The following is an 18,389-nucleotide window of genomic DNA, read 5'->3' on the forward strand; positions in this document are numbered from 1 at the left end:
CGGATTCACTGTGCGCTAAAATGGTAATAGGAATAGGCTTTTCATCTATTAACAGGTACCAAAGATACCAATAAGTCGCTCACAGTTAAATTTCTGTTGCATATGGATACACTGATATGATCTTTCTTCTCCAACTCCCATGTACATTACTGCCGAAATTAAATTTAAAACTTTTTCTTTGGGCTCTATTAGTTTAGTTTCATTGTGAGGCTCCTGGGAACAACCAACAGGCAAGGGAATTAAAAACACTTCCTATTACTTCCATGCTACCCTTCACCACATTTACTTAAATCGGGCTGTTCAGTGGTCAGCAGTTCAGTCGTAAACTGGGGAATACAACTGTGTCAGTGTAAACTACATTGATGCTGATGAAATGAGCAAACTTAATACAACTTAGTGTATGTACAAAATTAAATAGGTGTAACAAAAGTTCAAATTTTTGTTTATTTCCAGAATTTCTTACTTCTTGTGCTGTTCAGGCTTTGGGACTTTGCAAAAAGGGAACATGAAGTTGCCTGATATCTGTTATCAAAGGGAAATCACATCATTTCAGCTGATTATCTATTGATTACAGTCACTACTGTGTGTATTAAAGCTAATTAGTAACCTAATTAATATCCATAGAGACACATTTAATAAATGTCATAATTCATGGTCAATAACAAGTCATGTTTCCATCATGAATTAGCACAGATTTGACAACACATTTTTGCACAGTTTTAATTAATGACCCACACAAATGATGATCAAGTTGTCAACAACCACTCTGTCTCCTTTTAGGGAATGACATATTCACAGATGTACTTTTTGAGGCTGCGACACACCTCATCGTACCACTTTCCTTGTGCAACCACTGAAAGAGCAACACAGCTCTCCCTCTTCGTGCCTGTGGGCTGCTTCTTGGAGCGGTCCCAGTTAAGGTAGCTGACTGGCAGGCTGTTGACATCAACATACTGGCCTTCTTTCACAATGTCTGCCACGCCGATCCAGAAGTCCTTGGATCCTGGGGAACTCCTCTTTGCATAGTCCCTCAGTTCATTGTTTTCCATCATGTCTCGCGGTGTTGCAAGAGTTCCTCCTTGTGCAATACAGTCTTCGTTTGCTTCATGGTAATGTTTGGGTTCCTCAATTGTAAGATAACACTTCCTGTGAGCTTTGATGCCACGGAGACAGACTGAAAACACACAGCACTTTCTTCATGAGTGAATTGTAATGTAACTATATGGTATTTAAAGTGTTCAAAACAATTACAAGGTTTAGTTTCCTCAGTAATAGAAAAATAATTATGATGGACATTATGCAAAAATACTCTTTTTTTAATACTTTATATTTTGAATCCCCCTTTTTTCTCCAGTTAACTTACTTACTCTCTAACTTATTGTATAGAGAGTTAACAGTCTGAATAGTGACTAATAAATTATCTAAGAAAAGAAAAATGGGGCATTATAAAACAATAAATAATATTAATACATTTATAGTATTTTTACATGATCAACTAAGTCTTATAAAAAAGAGAAACAAAAGGGAAAAACATTTTATTCTAAAATTATAGAGTTATGCTAGAGATATAGAAAATAAGATAGAGATTTAGATGTTTTTACATTCCCTATAAATTGTGTTGCTTACATTCTTCCACTTGTGCAATTAAACCTTTAACTTTACAATTTAATGGATGATATGCGTGCTGCTGCCCTCTGCTGGTGACTCAGCACACTAATAAGTTCAAAATCTAGTTATGAAGTTACCAATGATCTCTCAGCAATGTCCACACTCTTGCATAACAGCTCAGTGGCCTAAATGAACAAGTAACACTGAGAGAAAGCACCATAGCATATTTACAATACATCTTAAAATCACAAAAATATTATTAACCAACCATTTCCATGGTTCATCTCTTATTTACTTATTTTCTTAAACAAACAAACTAAAGACTCCAGTAATGCTTATCTATCTAATCTATTCATTTACAGTCATCTCCTCTCTCTTTAACCTTCCTTTATTCAGTGAGATCAGTACCTGTCTGCAACGCCTGCATCTCTTTCAGTGAATTCACCTCCTGCCACAACCTCTCAAGCTGGGACTTCACATCATCTTCCTCTGCAGCTGCAACTCAGCGAAGAGGCAAGACACAAACAGGTCAGATGAACATTGGTAGCAAACATGTTATTTATGAACTGCGTGCATTGTGTATAGTTACCTCCGGACTGACGAGGTGACACGGCCTTCTTGGTGCGAGATGGACGGCCGGAGCTGAAGTGAAGCAAGGAGAAGCAAAGAACGAGGAAGACAGGGAGGGCCAGACGTGCCATGTCTGAGGCCAGTGGGTCCTACAGGACAGGACACAGTGGCACACCTTGTACAGCAGTGAAAGGAACCAAAAACACTGCAGGCAGCTCAATATATACTGGCCCTCTGTATGCCTTTCTGGGTACTCTCCCTGCATTGGCTCCAACTCTGTTTGTTTTTGTCCAAACATCAGGAGGCGGTGAGAGAGGTATAAGGGTGGAGTGGCAAATAATGACTTTCTTGTGTCTGGCTTTTGATAAATATTTACTTGGGACAAGGCGCGCTAAGCAGTATTCCCTTTCACTTCACAAACAAACTGGAAATTCATTGACTGCTTCACTATTATAGAGTGTTCTTCATCCCATCCCCAGTTCCATGTCAGTATTGGACATGCTAAGTCACTTTTTTTGACAAGTGAAAAATAATGTTGCACCTTGGTGTCAACTCAGAAAAAAGTGCCAACATGTGTGAACTGTCAAATGATACCTCCTGACACAGTGAAATATAGGATTCATGTACACTAAATGGTATTAATCTAAACTAATAAGGCTTTGATTTACAACTTTCAGTACATGAAAACAAGTAACCGAGCACATGTTGCTGCAACTTAAGTTTGGAAATCTACACTGATGTCTTTTCAATCACACAGACTTCCAGCTGTATAATCTTTAAAAATAAAGCTTCTATTAGACCATAGGAAGTCCAGCTCCCAGCTCTGGTTATTTTTAGCGTGAGATGTTGTATAAAGATGGGAGGGGGGAGCTAATTAAGAAAAACATTGGGCATATGGGCTCTCAAAGCCAGCTCAAGTACTTTTCCCCATTTTACAATCTTCAAATGGTACATTTCTAAGTATTGTCTTTCATTTAAGAATGTCATAAATAATACACCCCCTGCCCAAGTGAAATATTCTCTAGAATAATGTATTCTAACCAAACCTGGTTGTTAATGAAAAACTATGTGATAGTTTTATTGGTTGCAATATATACACCTACTGGTATGCCAAGATGATGACTAAACATGTTGTTTTCCAGCAAGTTATAGAAATTGTATCTTGAAAATAAACTTATTCTTTTGTGTTTACTGTTATATACAGTAGTTCTAAATGGATGTGAAATGGTACTGTATGAATCATCTATTTAGTTTAGACTCATTGAACAATATTGAGTCCAAGTTCTATGTTCATTTAGTATGCAAAAAAAAGCTGCATTAGCAAATCCTTGTATGCTATTCTAATGCTAACACTTCTCTCAGACATAAACCCAAAACTAACCCTGAGTTGAGGATGAGGCAGACAGCTACTGTACAGAGGATCAGTAGTTCTGGTTTAATTCATAATTAATGATGAACACATACATAGATCTTCAAATAAAACAGTTTGCAGCAGTTCTGCCAACAGTACATGAACTGAACTAAATATCTCTTGAATTTGAAAATTCCCTACTTTGTTGCCATCTGGTGCCAAACTGAGGGATCATGCAGAATGTGCAGTATACTAGTACTATATTCCAAATTTTGAAATGTAATGTACACTGAAACATGAGGAACTTCTCATGAAGTTGACTTAGGATTTGTGTCCAGGTAAAAGTCATTATTCCTCATTGATTCCTTAAGCTCAACATAAATACATATTCAAATAATATATTTTAGAAAACGTGTAAATCTCACGTGAAATAAGACAAAAACACAATCACGCAATACTTTGCAGATACATTTATTCAAGTAAACAAAGCTGTACTCAAAGAAAGTACACAACAAAACGTGACAAAAAAAACGAGCACAGGTAAATCATAGTTTAGAAGGAATTTTGTGAACACACTACAATGCTAAACATTTCTTTACACTTCTTTCTTAGACGCGTTTTCTTTTTGTACAAGGCAATATGAATACACACACTCAAAAACATGCTCTCTTTCTCTCTCTCTCTCTCACACACACACAAGCAGACATGACATTGAAAGCATCAAAACTGAGATGTCTTTCCAAAGTGTCTACACATCATTATCCTTATTTCCAAGTCTAGAAATCAATTTCTAACTCTACTCACTTTAGTACACCTATTAACCCCGTCTTTCCACTGTTCATCATTCAGCTTCAAAGAATGCAGCATTTACTCCTCTTAGTTTTGTTGTTACTAAGTTGAAACATTTAGAATTTCTTAAAATGGCATGATTACAAAACACTGACTTGTTTTATTGTTTTTATAGTTGAGAAAATACTTTTGATGTATACTCTAGTTTCATTTTAATAATTCAAGTAAGGTAATAAATAATTCAGATGACTAGCTGATATAAAACACACTAAATAAGCCTGGACAAAGAAATAGTGAGAACGAAATACAATGCAGTTTGTTTTTACTTTGATAAACTATAAATAAAAACAGATCAGTCATCTGTAATAGGTGAGTGTGAGTGTACATGGCAAACATTCCCACTCAGCTGTTCTTCTACTTGCATTTCATCAACAACTCGCAGATGTGGAGTAAAGCAGAGGGAATTAAATAAAGTAATACACAGTGTAGCTCAAACCTAAATCACCCTGCCTTTATACACCAGCTAGTTGTAAAAATAATTTATGTTGGAGTCTTATGGCACTTTTGTTGTGAGGCACCAGCAAGTAAACAACTTTGGTCAGACAAGCAAAGCAGAGACTCCACGAACCTTGGACTGCAGTCTGACTGATCACTTCATGATCCTCCCTAAGAAAATCCAGAATTTATTGATTTATCTCACATTCTCTTGTATTTACATATATATTCTGTTTTACTCCAGTGTTTACAAAGCGGTCACATTTTTGAGACCTGTACGGTGTCGTATATTGTTATGTATTTTAGGAAAAGTTTTGAATCAATCCAGTACCTTACTACATAAACAGAGCTCTGGTGGCACCGTAGATTCACCTTACTACAAATTATACGATCAGACGAGGGAGAATCTTTAGTAGTTTATGCATACGTTTTCATATTCCAGTTAAAAATACCTTTTGTGTTTGTTCAATGCGAACTTTACACGAGGAAAGCATTTTAAGTATCAAACACTTGTTTGTAGCTCAAAGGCACTGTTGATCCCATAATATTACACCGTTGGCACCCAAGAATAAAATATCATGCAAACACAGACTTGTCTACCTCTACCGGCTTACGCATTACTATTGTAACATGAGAAAGTGATTCACTCCCTTGGTCAGAAGCATCAGAAGCAAGCAACTGTCATCACTGAGGACAGACATGATATGACACTTATGTGTTTTACTAAATCTGTGTTTAAGGGTACTAATCTTAAAGTGATAATAGCAAGTGAGCAGGTTTAAATGCTAATTCACTCTGTGGCAAATTCAGTAAACTGTTGGCAGATGCAATTAACTGTAAAATGAACACAAACCTATTCACTATCATTGGCTAGCATAACATCACTTCATAATACAGTAAAGAATATAATAATACTATTTTGAGAATGGCACTTGCACTTGTTGCCTGGGCGATAAACATGTTGTTAGTCTTCATTTACCAAAAAATTTTGCTTGACCAATCAACTGACAAACAATAGGTAACAGACAAGAAGCACAAACATATTCTGTACATGCATACATTCATGCACACATGCATACAGCACAATGCATACATACATACATACATACGCACGTACTGCACAACACTTGTGTGTGGTTGTGTTCCTCTGTGGTGAATGTCTCCAGTCTATGTAGTGGGGTTTGTTGGGTTTAATGGATGAAAGGCATTCGCTCCTTGCTGTCGTTGTCTCCCTCGGGCTCCTCTTCTTCCTCTCCTGCTTCGCTGGTCTCTGTGCTGTCGCTGGCCATCTAGTGGTAAAATATTATTCAGCTATCATAAACTGTGAAAAACCATCCGGAAAAACAGAGACAACAAGTGGTACAGTGGTACTGTAAATGTACCCTCTGATAGAGGGCAGCTGTATGCAGGGTCTATACTTTCATTATGAGCAAGTCTATACACCTAACACCTTTTCTAGGTTTGATGTTGAGATCACCATGGAAACAACTGCTATAAAACAGGAGGAAATCTTTGTAGAATTGCACTTAAAAAACTTTTAACTTTCAGCTCAATCCTTATTGAGAAATGGGGCCCAATGGCCCTGCTAACAGCCCTTTCTACTGATGTATGCTTTCTGATAACTTCATTCCCACAATTAACTAGGAAAACACACATTTACAATGTTGTTGTTACCAGAGGGGTGGGAGTCTTCTCGACATCCAGAATGAGTTTTCCTATGTTGCCTCTGTCATGAATTCTCTGCATGGCCTCTTTTACCTGAGAATAAAACACAACAATGAACTTACTAACAACAAGCTGAATTGTTGACAAGCAACAATTTTAATTAATTATTTCATTTACATTTTCATTTTCATTATATCATTTTGGTTGAGCAATTTTAATAAACCAACCAAAAGTCAGAGAAGTTCTAAAAGTTCTTGTTATGAAACTGTATTAGGCTGGCACTACATCTAAGTGTAATCCAGATTGTTTTATAGAAAAACACAGAGTGTCCAGTGAACCAAAGTTACATTTAACAGTTTACAAGCATATAGGCTGTATTTTGCATAGGAAATTATGAACCAGCTTTAGACTGGCAGGGAAGAGAGGGCTCTCATAACAAATAAATTATGTAATAAATAACGTAATAAATTATTACGTTTCTGCAGCTTCCTGGAGGACAACATATATTATCATACAATTGTGAGTCACATCCCACACAAACAAATAATTTTAATATTCACTTTCTTCCTCAGTCCTCACCTCTGAAAAGACATTATATCCTCTTGTAGATGTTTATTTTTGTTTCATTTATGTGAGTATGAATGAAGAATGAAATAACTTGAAACTATTTGTAGTAAGGACTATTTATTGAATACTTAAATGTTACATAAGACACAAACCTCTGCCAACTAGACACATTTATTTCTAACAGTGTTGGGCTTACTCTTCTCCTCCCAACTTCCAACTCCTAATTACCAGACTCCCTTTTTAGATCAGATTTAGGCAGTGAGACTTTTCATTGTCCATGAAGGCAGAAAAAAAACAAATTCAGAATAACCTAAATAAAACGTTTTGCATTTTTTACATAGTAAAGCAGAAATTATGTTTTCTTTTCAAAAATAAACTTTAAACTCTGGACCATATTACAGACTGAACCATGACTGACTCATTAAGTCTGTTATAATGGTATAGGACAGTAGTGCTTAACACCTAGAGACACTGCAAACATTTTAACACAAAAAAAGAGTGTAGGCAGGGCTTTTAATCAGTCTATGCTCAAAATGAAGGTCGCCTTATGCCTTCAGGGAGTCTGTGGAGGCACTTGTCCACAATATATTTTATTAGCTGACATTTTGTTCAAATTCAACAAACCTCATCCCAGTGCTTCTGCTAGGTGAACATAACTGAGTAAGATAATATGTCAGAATCTTTTAAGGCTGTGTGATTGGACCAGTTAATAGTCAGTTTAAGAAAGTCAGAGCTTTGGTCCATATTGTCAATCAACTGCAGTCTGATTGCTACGCGCAGGGTGGTGGTGGGAAAGGGAGAAGCGAGGCCAGTGTAATCATTTTCATGATTTTCTCTCAACTCGACACAAAACAGCTTCAAAGCTCCAATCTGCCATCGATGTAGAGCACCCGAACACCCCAAAGATCACCTCATGGTAGAGTCGAAACGGACTCTACATGGTTTGCATTTACCTGAAAATCGTGAATACTATATCATGATGCGATGGTTGGGGCAATAATGTGCTGTACACTGACTGGGGCTTCAAAACTACCTTTGGCAACTGCTCATGTTAGCATCTCCAAATGGCAATGTGAGTTAACTGTTCGGATATTGCATATCTTAAAACCCAGAAATAATTTCATATTGTGTAACAGGGTTACATATGACCCTCATGTTTACCAACATGGCAAGTCTGGAATTATGAAGTGATGAGGCACAAAACATCTAACAATGACTCAAGGGCATGTTTTTGCATTTATTTCCTTGTTCTAGTTTGCAAGAGGATAATAAAAGAAAAGTTTGATGAAAGCTATCAGACTTTACAAACTATTTTAATTGTGATTTTGGTTATACTGCAACATTTTGTCATTTTCCAAAGACAATCTCTACGTCCACCAACATACCTAGACGATCAAAACTGTAAACAATGAAACACGAATGCTACTCATTAAAGCTTGTCTGACTCAGTTGTGTAGAGAAAAATTCAGACATCACAAAAGATTACTCAGGATACCATATCTTGCTTTCTCATTACAGTCCACACAAAGATACAAATGAATGTGCCTCTTTGTCTGGCAGCCATTGTGTCACAAGCATTCATTTGTAAAAAAAAAAACAACAAAAAAAAAATAGCGGAAGTCAAGCCAAGAGCAAAAATAGGTCAGAAATTTGTCCAACATTTTGCTGTTAGGTAGCAAGTTCGCATAAGAGAGGGAATATGGGACTTCCCTGGTACTTTTAAACAATCACTGTATGTAGGTTCACTTTTATTTTTATTGTTTATTTTTATTAGTATCCTAAATAGCATTTACCATGGGACTCCCAGGTGAAAGAGACAGATTAACTTTTTCCTAACTAAATCTGCCGGTGGCCCCACAACCCCCCCATTATTCTGTTTCAGTCACGCACACTTTCCAACTTTTCATTCCAGAAAAAAAGGCTGCCATGGTCAACATGAAACTAACGCCCTCTGAATTCTCCTTCCAGGCATATCAACAAATGAGGCAGGCTGTTCCCCCGACACTACATCCCACACCATCCTCCTCTCTAATGAGATTCTTCACGGGCAATGGCTCCAGTGAATGGCCTGAGCAATCTGCCAAAGTTTTAATGACAACAGTACAGGGGGAGTTTCCCATGAGAAATGAAAATCTGAAGACAGCAATCATTTCATCAACATATTCTGTCTCTGACCGTAGATACAAAGTTCAGGATAACTTGTAATCAGCTTCTTGTGATGTACTACCTGCATTGCCTTACATTTTATTTGAATTCTTGGAGCATTTTCAGGTGTGAAACAAATTCCAAACATTTTACTTGTAAAGACAGATGATGTGTTAGTTAGACGCATTCTGATGGGGACAATTAGGCAAATCACTTTCTGGTTAAACTTTATGCTGAGGAAAATGCTATAACTTAAGTTGTAATGGTACTGTAAGTCATGCAGAGCTACTGGAAAAGGAGATAAAACCTCAGTACAACAGAAAGTGGCTTTTACCCTTTTGACTCTACGGTTGTGGCTCCTAAAAGTTATGGAAGTATTGCCTGCTGCCAAAGATAAACCTTCAATATACCTTTTTCACAGCAGGCATTCAACATTGTCAAAGCAGGAAAAAGCACAGGTGTAATTGATAACATTAAAAACGGCCGCATTCCATTTAGGTGAGCTAGTTCCAAGGTCCTGGTATTGTGCATGCTGGTTCACTGGCATGGCTTACTGGGACACTTTTTTTCACCTGTGCTTTTCCTGCTATGACAGTCAAAATGTCTGATGTAAAAAAGGTCTAATATTTATTTCATGTACAATGACTAGATATTTAGTGTTGGGTGCAAACATGACCAGTTTAGATGCCCTGCACATCCACACAGGTGTTTTCACTTATTCCTGCTAATTAGACTTCTGCTTTGGTTGAAGTTGGGCAGAGCTATGTCAGAATTACATGATGTCACCAAACTTCATAAACCAATAAGAATAAGAGAGGTGTAGCCTCTCCCACCTCAGGTGCAATAAAAGTAATCAATCAAGCACAGTCTGTACATGGCCACACGAGGGCTGTCACGTTTTATTCAAATTTCTAATTTTCATAGAACGTAGGAAAATTCGAACTGTAATGACCTGTTCAAATTCATAATTTACAGTTTGTAAGTGCAGTAGTTTGCCTTGTGGTCCAGCAAAGGAGCTATCAGTCAACTAAGCTAATAAATAAAAATGGAGGACACTAGCAAGCAAAGCCGTGCTGATTGTATAATCACAACACCGAAGCAAAATATTTTGGGTTCTACATTGTAGATGGCAAAATTACCAACTAAGGCTTTTTGCTGACTATGTAAAAAGCAACTGTCTAACAACGACAACAAATCTTAGGGCTCACCTGCTAGCTTGCCACCCAAGAGGCAAAGGAGGCACCAGAAACGAGTGGAGCAACGTCAACTGTACAACTTCATCTGACTGCCTTCATAAAGACACTTAGTGCAGTTATATGACACCACCACAAATAACATGTTAGTTCAAATTTGTTTGAACTTGACTTTTTAAAAAAGTGACAGCCCTAGCCCACACTGTCCTCAGTCAGAAATGGTCCTATGAGGCAAATAAGTGAAAACACCTGTCTACTGTAGACCCTGCAGGTTGAGAATTAGAGTTTTCCATTAGGCAAAGGTGCCACACGGGATGTGAAGAGCTAAGGCCCACAAAAGGGTTGTGTAAAAAAGAGGAAATCAAGAAGCAAATTGGTAAATTTTCAAAAGGTGAGAGGTTGTCTACTTATCTGTCTGAGACATTTTAGCCCTGTCGGTCTCTGAGATACCAGGACTAATGAGACACTCATCTGACACTCTCAGACAGACCACAACTATCGGTATGTTCAAACGTCCCAGTAGATTTTAAGATACTGAGGACTGCAACAGATACATTATTTGTGTCCTGGCCAGGCTCAAGACATAAGCAAGTGCACATTGCACTACTACTTGTTGTTGTCTATGTGAAAAGTGGCTGTTGTTGACAAGGAGGCAATCTGACTGAAAACGCTTTCTGTAGTTGCCGTTTAGAGTTTCAATTATAATCTACAGAGCATTTACGTAATTGCCACATGGGACCAGGGGACCGACCCCACCACCCCACGCAGCAAGACAGTGTTTAACTCCATTTTACATTCAATATATTATATTATATATAACGACGCTACTATATGGGTAACCACTAGCATTGAATGAAATATGTTCACTGTGTTCTCTACAATGGCCGAAAGCTGATCCAAAGCCAATAATGTAAATAGAAGGTTGAAGAGTTTGTAGAAATCGTGAGTTAAGTGACTGACGTGTGGCCTGTTGGGGTTTGTGTGGGTGTGAAATAATTGTGGAACAGGAAGATGCAACCTACCCACCATCTGTGAAAGACTGTCCAAGAACAGCTGACAATGTCCCACAGAAAGCAGCAGTGACAAACAACAGCTTATATGCTGTCTTAGATGTTTGCACAAAATCTTCTCTTAAATCTTTCCATGGCATCCCTGTTTATGTTGCCACTGTGATCAGTTCATTTTTAATTTGATCCTCATTGACCTCATTGTCTTACTCCCTCTGATCACCCCAGACTCTTACCTCCTCCAGCGCCCATAGGGAGTCCACTACCGGCTTGATCTTCTTTTGGTCATAGAGACACAAGAGTTTGTCCATCACTGATTTCACAAGACTACATTTCCCGTGCTTGAAGAGGAGGTTGAGCAGCGAGAATCCTGCTATAACTTTGTTCTCCTCATATAGTTTAATAGGGTTTACCTTCTCCACCTGCCACCACTGGAAAAAAAACACAAAACACAGAGAGACATGTTCATCCCGAGTGACTCATTTGTGTGTGTGTGTGTGTGTGTGTGTGTGTGTGTGTGTGTGTGTGTGTTTCATTTGCCATGAAATGTTTATTGGGTAGTAACAGGTTACTGTTTCCTTCAAACTGCATCTCTGACTCACAGATTTTGCAAAGCTGAAGAAACTCTTTGTTTCCCCAGTTACCATGTTTGACGCGCCTGAAAAAAAAAAGGATTGCTGTAAGGCTGGACAGAAATGATTGGTCAATAATAGGCAGCCACTAAGTATGAAGGGTGAGGTGGGGGGAGGAACAGTTGGCACCTTTAGACTCTTAGATCTGTGCAAGCATGGCTTTGCACATATTCAGTATAACTAAAACTAAGAATTAATCTCCCTCTAATGCTATTACTGGATTCATGAGGCTTGACAGGAACTAAAGTAATTAAGAGAGATCAGATAAAAATGGTAGCTGTGAAGGACAATACATTTCATTTGCAAGCTATGGAGTATGTTTTATTCAAGTGAGCCTCACCATTTCATACCCAGTCCAGCTAAAAAAAAAAGATTGCAAGACTCGTCTTTAAAGGAATAGTTCAATATTATGGGAAATACGCTTATTCACTTTCTCTTTGTTAAAACTGAAGCTACAGCCAGGAGACGGTTAGTTTAGCTTAGTATAAAGACTGGAAATAGGGGGAAACAGCGAGCCTAGCTCTGTCCAAAGGTACTTTTTGCCTACAGGCACCTCTAAAGCACACAAATCACCACTTTATATCTTGTTTGTTTACAGTTTTTCTCAATTGCTAAAACACTAAACCCTATTGTCTGACCCAATTACTCAGTTGCCTGAACCCACTGATTGAATCAATCACTCTTTTGGCAAAACCATAAGCACTTTTCACCTGTTTAGACACAACTTGCCAACACATTTTCATTGTGATGCACCCGTGCTGCATAAAGGTGAGCACAGGTGACAAAAGTCAAACAAAATTAAAGCACAGATGTCACCACTTGAACACAACAACTCAAAATTGATCACACTTGTGGCTAATGATGTGAGGGAACATATAAAGTAAGCCAGTTCAGAGAGCACTGGTTTGTGAGGCCCTACAATGGATAGAAATCTGAGAGGAAGAGTTTGTGTGAGAGGAGGTCGAGGTGGTCAGCGAAGACCAAGAACAGTAATATCTGATGAAATCAGAGCTACTGTGATTGACCATGTTTTTGTCCATGGTATGAGCATGAGGGAGGCTGGACAAAGGGTACAACCAAACATCAGTAGATTCACTGTGTCCACCATAATCCGAAGATTTAGAGAAGAGAACAGGTAATTACCTTTTTTTGACATTATAGTACAGTATGTAAATGTTGACAGCAATTACTGTATGACATGCTATATACTGTACCACAGTATACTATAAGTAAATATGTTTCAGTACATCACTGTACCAATATACTGTAGTATTGTAATGGAGGGTTGGTCTAACTGTTTGTAGGCCTAGTATTCCATGTATATTTTTGTACTTTATTTTTACATGGGCTTACTGTACACCAGTGGCAAACGCATAAGATTTCTGTTTTGTCTTTTTGTACAAGTGCTAAATGCACAGGTCTTTTTGTGTTTTGCAACATGCATTTAGCCTACAGTGAACAATAAACATTTATTTCTCCAGCTTCATGTCCTGAGCATTGTGTTTTCTATTTTTCTATGTAGTGTTTAGTGGCTGTTCAGTAGTGTTTTTAATTTTGATTGACTCTGGGCACGATTTAACAACATAGTTCAGTTTTGAGCACAGATTGAACTGTTTTGAGGTGAAAGTTTGGTTTTGCAGAGTCTGAGGTTTTGTGAATGTAGCTTGAAAATTGTGTTTTGTGTTCACAGTTTAGAGACAAGGAGAGCAGCTTTCAAGAAATGTGTCTTAGCAATTGAGAAAAACTGTAATCCGCACAAAAACCAAAGTGTATAAATGTCAATTTGCCATTTTACAGACGATTATGTGCCAGACTATTTCTTGGCCAGGAGCAGTGACTTCCTGAAGTCTTGTTGTTGCCAAACTAGCTTTTCCCCCCTGTTTCCAGTCTTTATGTTAAGCTGTCTCTTGGCTTAAGCTTCATATTTAATGGACGGATATGAGAGTGGTATCGATCTTCCCATTTAACCCTTGGCACGAAAGCACATAAGCGTATTTCCCAAAATGCTGAACTATTCTTTTAATTGCTAATATTAACTCAAAGTTGAAGCAAATCGACTAAAATTCTACTAATACACTGTAAACTTAGTTATATCCACTTTGAAAGTACTAAATGGAAAGGTAATGGTTACATTAACACACAGAAAAAGCATAAGTATTGTTCCCACCATAGAGGATGTAGGTTCCCAAAGGCTTCAGCAGAGTCAAGCCTTTCCCTGTGTTCTCCCCACACAGGCAGTCCAACACAATGTCTACACCCTCTGGAGAAATCCTAAAACATCAAGTACAAAGTAAAGTTGAAGTCCACTGAAAAAAGGATATAAACTAATATACATGCAGGAGTATAGTCTGAACATTTATTATTATTTTGATAAGAGAACATCAAAAAACATTTATTAGTTCCAGATTCTCAAATGTGAGAATTTGCAGCTTGTCTTTGCATTATATAATAATAAACTGAATAGCTTTGGGTTGTGGACTGTTGGTTGGACAAAACAAGCAATTTGAAGACGTCACCTTGGGCTTTAGGAAATTGTGATTGGTATTTTTCACTATTTTCTGACAATAATCAGCAGATTAATCAATAATGAAAATTAGTTGCAGCCCTAAAATAGTTGCAGATTAATTTTCTGTCTATCCACTAATCAGTTAATCGACTAATCGTTTCAGCTCCACTGAACATGCTGTGAAGAGTTCATCTACAAAACATTTTTTTGAGCAGTTGAGACAAAGTAGAATCAGAGGCCAACTTTATACAGTTACAGTGATATGGCCGTATTACCTTGTTTATGAAACTAAATGTAAAACATATAATCAGCCTGTGAGTCAGACTCTGGAGCAGCTTCAGGTTTTGTTTAATCATGGATTCATAAGATATGAGCATTGATTCTCTGGAGTATTACTCAGAGAAAAAGTTGCAGTATACAACCCACATGCTTTCTTTTGACTCTGCCTACAGTTTTCCTATAAAGAACTTATTGATGTTTTGCAATGCCCACATTACTCCTCATCAGTAACATCCTTTATATCAGGATACAAAAAAATTTAATGTTATCACACACAGAATCAATTGGACCAAAAATTTGACTCATTAAAGGCACGGATATGAAAGAATGAAAGGCATGTTATTATCAAGGTGACCATAATTCCTTACTTTCTGCTTTGTGGGCCTGGACACCTGCTTGGCTAAACTGCTTGGTGGTCTTGTGATTCCCATGGTTTTTGCCTTTTGTAAAAAGACTAATTTAATTGTACTTTGCTCTTGATCCTGAGAAAAATGTGTGGGCCAGCAAGATGAAAGGCATATTAATCCACAACCACTGCTGATGTGTAGTCAGAAAGCATGAAGCAATCAGTGCTCATGAAAAAAATAATGAAATCCCTATGTATTATAATCTGAAAAATATAGTCATACAGCATGTTTCATGTTTGTATGTGTCCTGGTTACATGACTCCAGAGTATAACCACAAATGATAGTAAATGACAACTAAAGCTCTCTGAAGCAGAGGAGGCAGAATGGTGGTGGAGTTCTCTAAGTAATCAAAAGCTTCACAACATCTTCAAAAAAGGATTAAAACTTCACAGCATAATTGCAGTAAACCTGTGTCATATTACATCAAATCTCAGGCAGTGTTTGCTCCAAGGTGTTTTCTTTGTAGTGCAAACTGGCTAACAGCGTGCTGTGTTGTGAATGGAACGTGTAGGGTATCAATGCTCAGCCCTAATTGGCTCAGTTGTTCTACATTGCCGGCGCAGGCCTCCGCCCCACACAATGCTGCTGCTCTCTGAGATGAGCTGTGCGTTGCCACGGGAACCACGACCACACAGGACCAAATAAGGCAACAGGTAACATCTGCATCCTCGCACAGTCCTCTAAGCACAGCGAGGTCCACGTTAATGACATTAGTTTACATGTAAAACCTCCTACAGTGAACCTGCCCGATGATGCCGTGAAATTCAATGTACATTTTTAACATTATCAAATTAATTTTGCGAAAAAACACCATGAGACTCTTCAGCCTCAAATCAACCATAATACAGACAAACTTTCCATGCTTACTTTTTGACTTCTTGCATATAATCAACGTTTCTGTCAAAGAGGTAAGTCACCGAGTCTCTGATGGCTGCGTGTTTGAAACATGAAGCGATCCCAAACACAGTGACATTAGGTACAGTGGAGCACAGCTGAGCCACAGCTTGGCCCTGAAAATAACAAACAGTTGCAACAATTTATCAGTGCCTGAGAACATTGGGTTTAACTCTAAATATACCAAGATCACACAAAGGCAACAGTATACACACCATGAAAAAATAAACATTCATAGAAAATGAGATGTAGTGTAGAATATCTACAGTGTATTAATTATCTTAAATAGAATTCCTATTTGTATAATGCTTTTGATTACGTGGTTAACTTTATAGTCATAACAACAATGTTAACTGGTTTTCGAATAATTGAGCCTTTTTTTTTCGTCATTCCAAAACTTGTTCAAGAAGTTTTAGTAAGAAATAATTCAAAGTCGACAATATATTTTCATTTTGCAATAAGACATAAACAACAGTTAATAAGCAATAACAGGGTGGGATTGGTTTTGTGGCTGTGCAATAGTCATATAAGAAATGCACTTACTACACCACCTCCTGCTGAGTGAACCAACACTGACATCCCCTCTCGCAGATTGGCAACCTCAAAGAGCATCATATAGGCAGCCACAAAGTTCAGGGAGAATGCAGCAGCCTCAGCAAAAGTCATTTCATCTGGCATCTTGTAGACAAAATCCACTGGTGTGCAAACAACTTCTGCCCAGGCATTGTAATTCACAAAAGCCATAACTCTGTCGCCTATCTGAAAGAAACATGTTAGAGTAGCTGGAGTACAAGCAGGTGCTAATGTGGAACAAAGCATGTGGCACTAAGGAGGAAGTTATTAGTAGATTATTCATCAACAATGAATCTCATTATTAGGCTTATTGCACGTCTCATACATCACAGCGGTACAGAGTTATAATTCTTAATTTCACTAACCTCAAATCCCGTTGTGTTTTCACCCACTGACTCTACTATTCCACAGCATTCAAACCCAGGGACAAGAGGAGGTTTTGGAGGATTATCAATAGTCCCCTGACGTACCATCAGATCCAGGAAATTCAAGCCACTGCGACAAAGAATAAATAGGACCTTAATGTTTTCTGACATTAAATCTCTTTGATTCAATATTTGAAATGCACCTGAACTGTCTCTAAGCACTGACAGCTATTAAATCAATAAGACAAATATTTAGTATGAGCTGTTAAGAGATTTAGGGATTGCACAGAATTATTTATTTCATTATTATCAGCAGTGAGTCACTGGCTATACCCCAATACAAGGCCAGATTCATTAGGCATTCTCTATTAAACAACATTTTCTTTACTCTGAGTTTGCCAACACTTGGCATTGGCTCAGCTGCAATCTTCTGCAATAAGGAGCTAATCAATACCTTGTAAATGCAGTTATTATCAAACAGAAATTGTGATTGAAAATGACTATATCTGCCTGAAAAATGCTGGCTTGTCTGACTACAGTTTGCTCTGCATTTTTCTTGGTATGAATGAGCTCCAGCCAGCCAGCCAACCTGCTGCCCTAGAAAAGACCTGTGGCTTCATGACTGCGAAATTTTCCAATAAGATGTGTTGTTCAGCGTTCATACTTGTCAGAAATACTGTGTAGCGTGGGCATGCAAGCGTGGAGGCCAGAGCACATGACAATCCATAAGTACATATAAAATGTATCACTGATATTTTCATATTCACCATGCTTTCACGCGGATCATGACTTCACCATCCTGAAGCTCGGGCATTGTCTTCTTGGTTACCCTGAGTTTGTTAAGACCTCCAAAACCTGCCAGTATCACAGCTCGCATTTCTTTGGCATCGCCGGACGATTCCACGTTTTCTGTTTCTTTCCCCACATTTTTGTCTATCATGTACTCGGTTTCCTCTGTCATATCTGTTCCTTCTGTAACGTTAGCCATGTCGGAGACCTGCTGCTCTGCCTCTCCGCTCCGCCTCTGGGTTCAGAGTGATGTGTGCAGCCTGTGCACAGACCGGCGCTGTGTGGATGCTTATCCACAGTGGAGCCTGAACAGTTTTATTCAATCATGCGGAATTTAAGTTCTAAATAATCAAATTTTTTCCCATTCAAGTCACAGAGATGCTGATTAATTCAACTAAAGTTTGCCATTTCAAGAATCTATAATATAATTCATTGCCTTTGCTTACAGCGGGCTAAAGTATGAATTGCACCATCTGCTGGTGAAGTGTGTACAAAACTTTATCTATGTTAAAGTCTTTTTTAAATTCATCTTGTTATTTTTTATTGATTTAGT

General features: G+C 38.0%; 2 protein-coding genes across 2 annotated transcripts; both read right to left on the reverse strand.

The window, feature by feature from the left end:
* Positions 1-430: 430 nt before the first annotated feature.
* Positions 431-2,977, reverse strand: clec3a (C-type lectin domain family 3, member A). The gene is made up of 3 exons (XM_044193512.1): positions 2,198-2,977; positions 2,017-2,103; positions 431-1,174 (listed from the first exon to the last, which is right to left on the reverse strand). The coding sequence occupies exons 1-3, from the start codon at positions 2,307-2,309 to the stop codon at positions 777-779; spliced, it is 597 nt and encodes a 198-aa protein (XP_044049447.1). The 5' UTR covers positions 2,310-2,977; the 3' UTR covers positions 431-776.
* A 1,007-nt stretch (positions 2,978-3,984) lies between these two features.
* Positions 3,985-18,106, reverse strand: vat1l (vesicle amine transport 1-like). The gene is made up of 9 exons (XM_044203138.1): positions 17,815-18,106; positions 17,048-17,177; positions 16,653-16,868; positions 16,083-16,225; positions 14,190-14,293; positions 11,993-12,048; positions 11,627-11,821; positions 6,488-6,571; positions 3,985-6,102 (listed from the first exon to the last, which is right to left on the reverse strand). The coding sequence occupies exons 1-9, from the start codon at positions 18,033-18,035 to the stop codon at positions 6,004-6,006; spliced, it is 1,248 nt and encodes a 415-aa protein (XP_044059073.1). The 5' UTR covers positions 18,036-18,106; the 3' UTR covers positions 3,985-6,003.
* Between the last annotated feature and the right edge of the window lie 283 nt (positions 18,107-18,389).

Source organism: Siniperca chuatsi, linkage group LG1 (assembly GCF_020085105.1).
Source record: "Siniperca chuatsi isolate FFG_IHB_CAS linkage group LG1, ASM2008510v1, whole genome shotgun sequence".
In the NCBI taxonomy this organism is placed as follows: Eukaryota; Metazoa; Chordata; class Actinopteri; order Centrarchiformes; family Sinipercidae; genus Siniperca; species Siniperca chuatsi.

Excerpts from the sequence above, each read along its gene's own strand:
- vat1l (XM_044203138.1), bottom strand. The coding sequence starts at position 18,035 with ATGGCTAACGTTACAGAAGGAACAGATATGACAGAGGAAACCGAGTAC. Across the intron at positions 17,178-17,814 it reads ATGATCCGCGTGAAAGCATG|TGGCTTGAATTTCCTGGATC; the intron begins GTGAATATGAAA and ends TCTTTGTCGCAG. Across the intron at positions 14,294-16,082 it reads TATATGCAAGAAGTCAAAAA|GATTTCTCCAGAGGGTGTAG; the intron begins GTAAGCATGGAA and ends TTGATGTTTTAG.
- clec3a (XM_044193512.1), bottom strand. The coding sequence starts at position 2,309 with ATGGCACGTCTGGCCCTCCCTGTCTTCCTCGTTCTTTGCTTCTCCTTG. Across the intron at positions 2,104-2,197 it reads GTCACCTCGTCAGTCCGGAG|CTGCAGAGGAAGATGATGTG; the intron begins GTAACTATACAC and ends GCTGAGTTGCAG. Across the intron at positions 1,175-2,016 it reads GATGCAGGCGTTGCAGACAG|TCTGTCTCCGTGGCATCAAA; the intron begins GTACTGATCTCA and ends GTGTGTTTTCAG.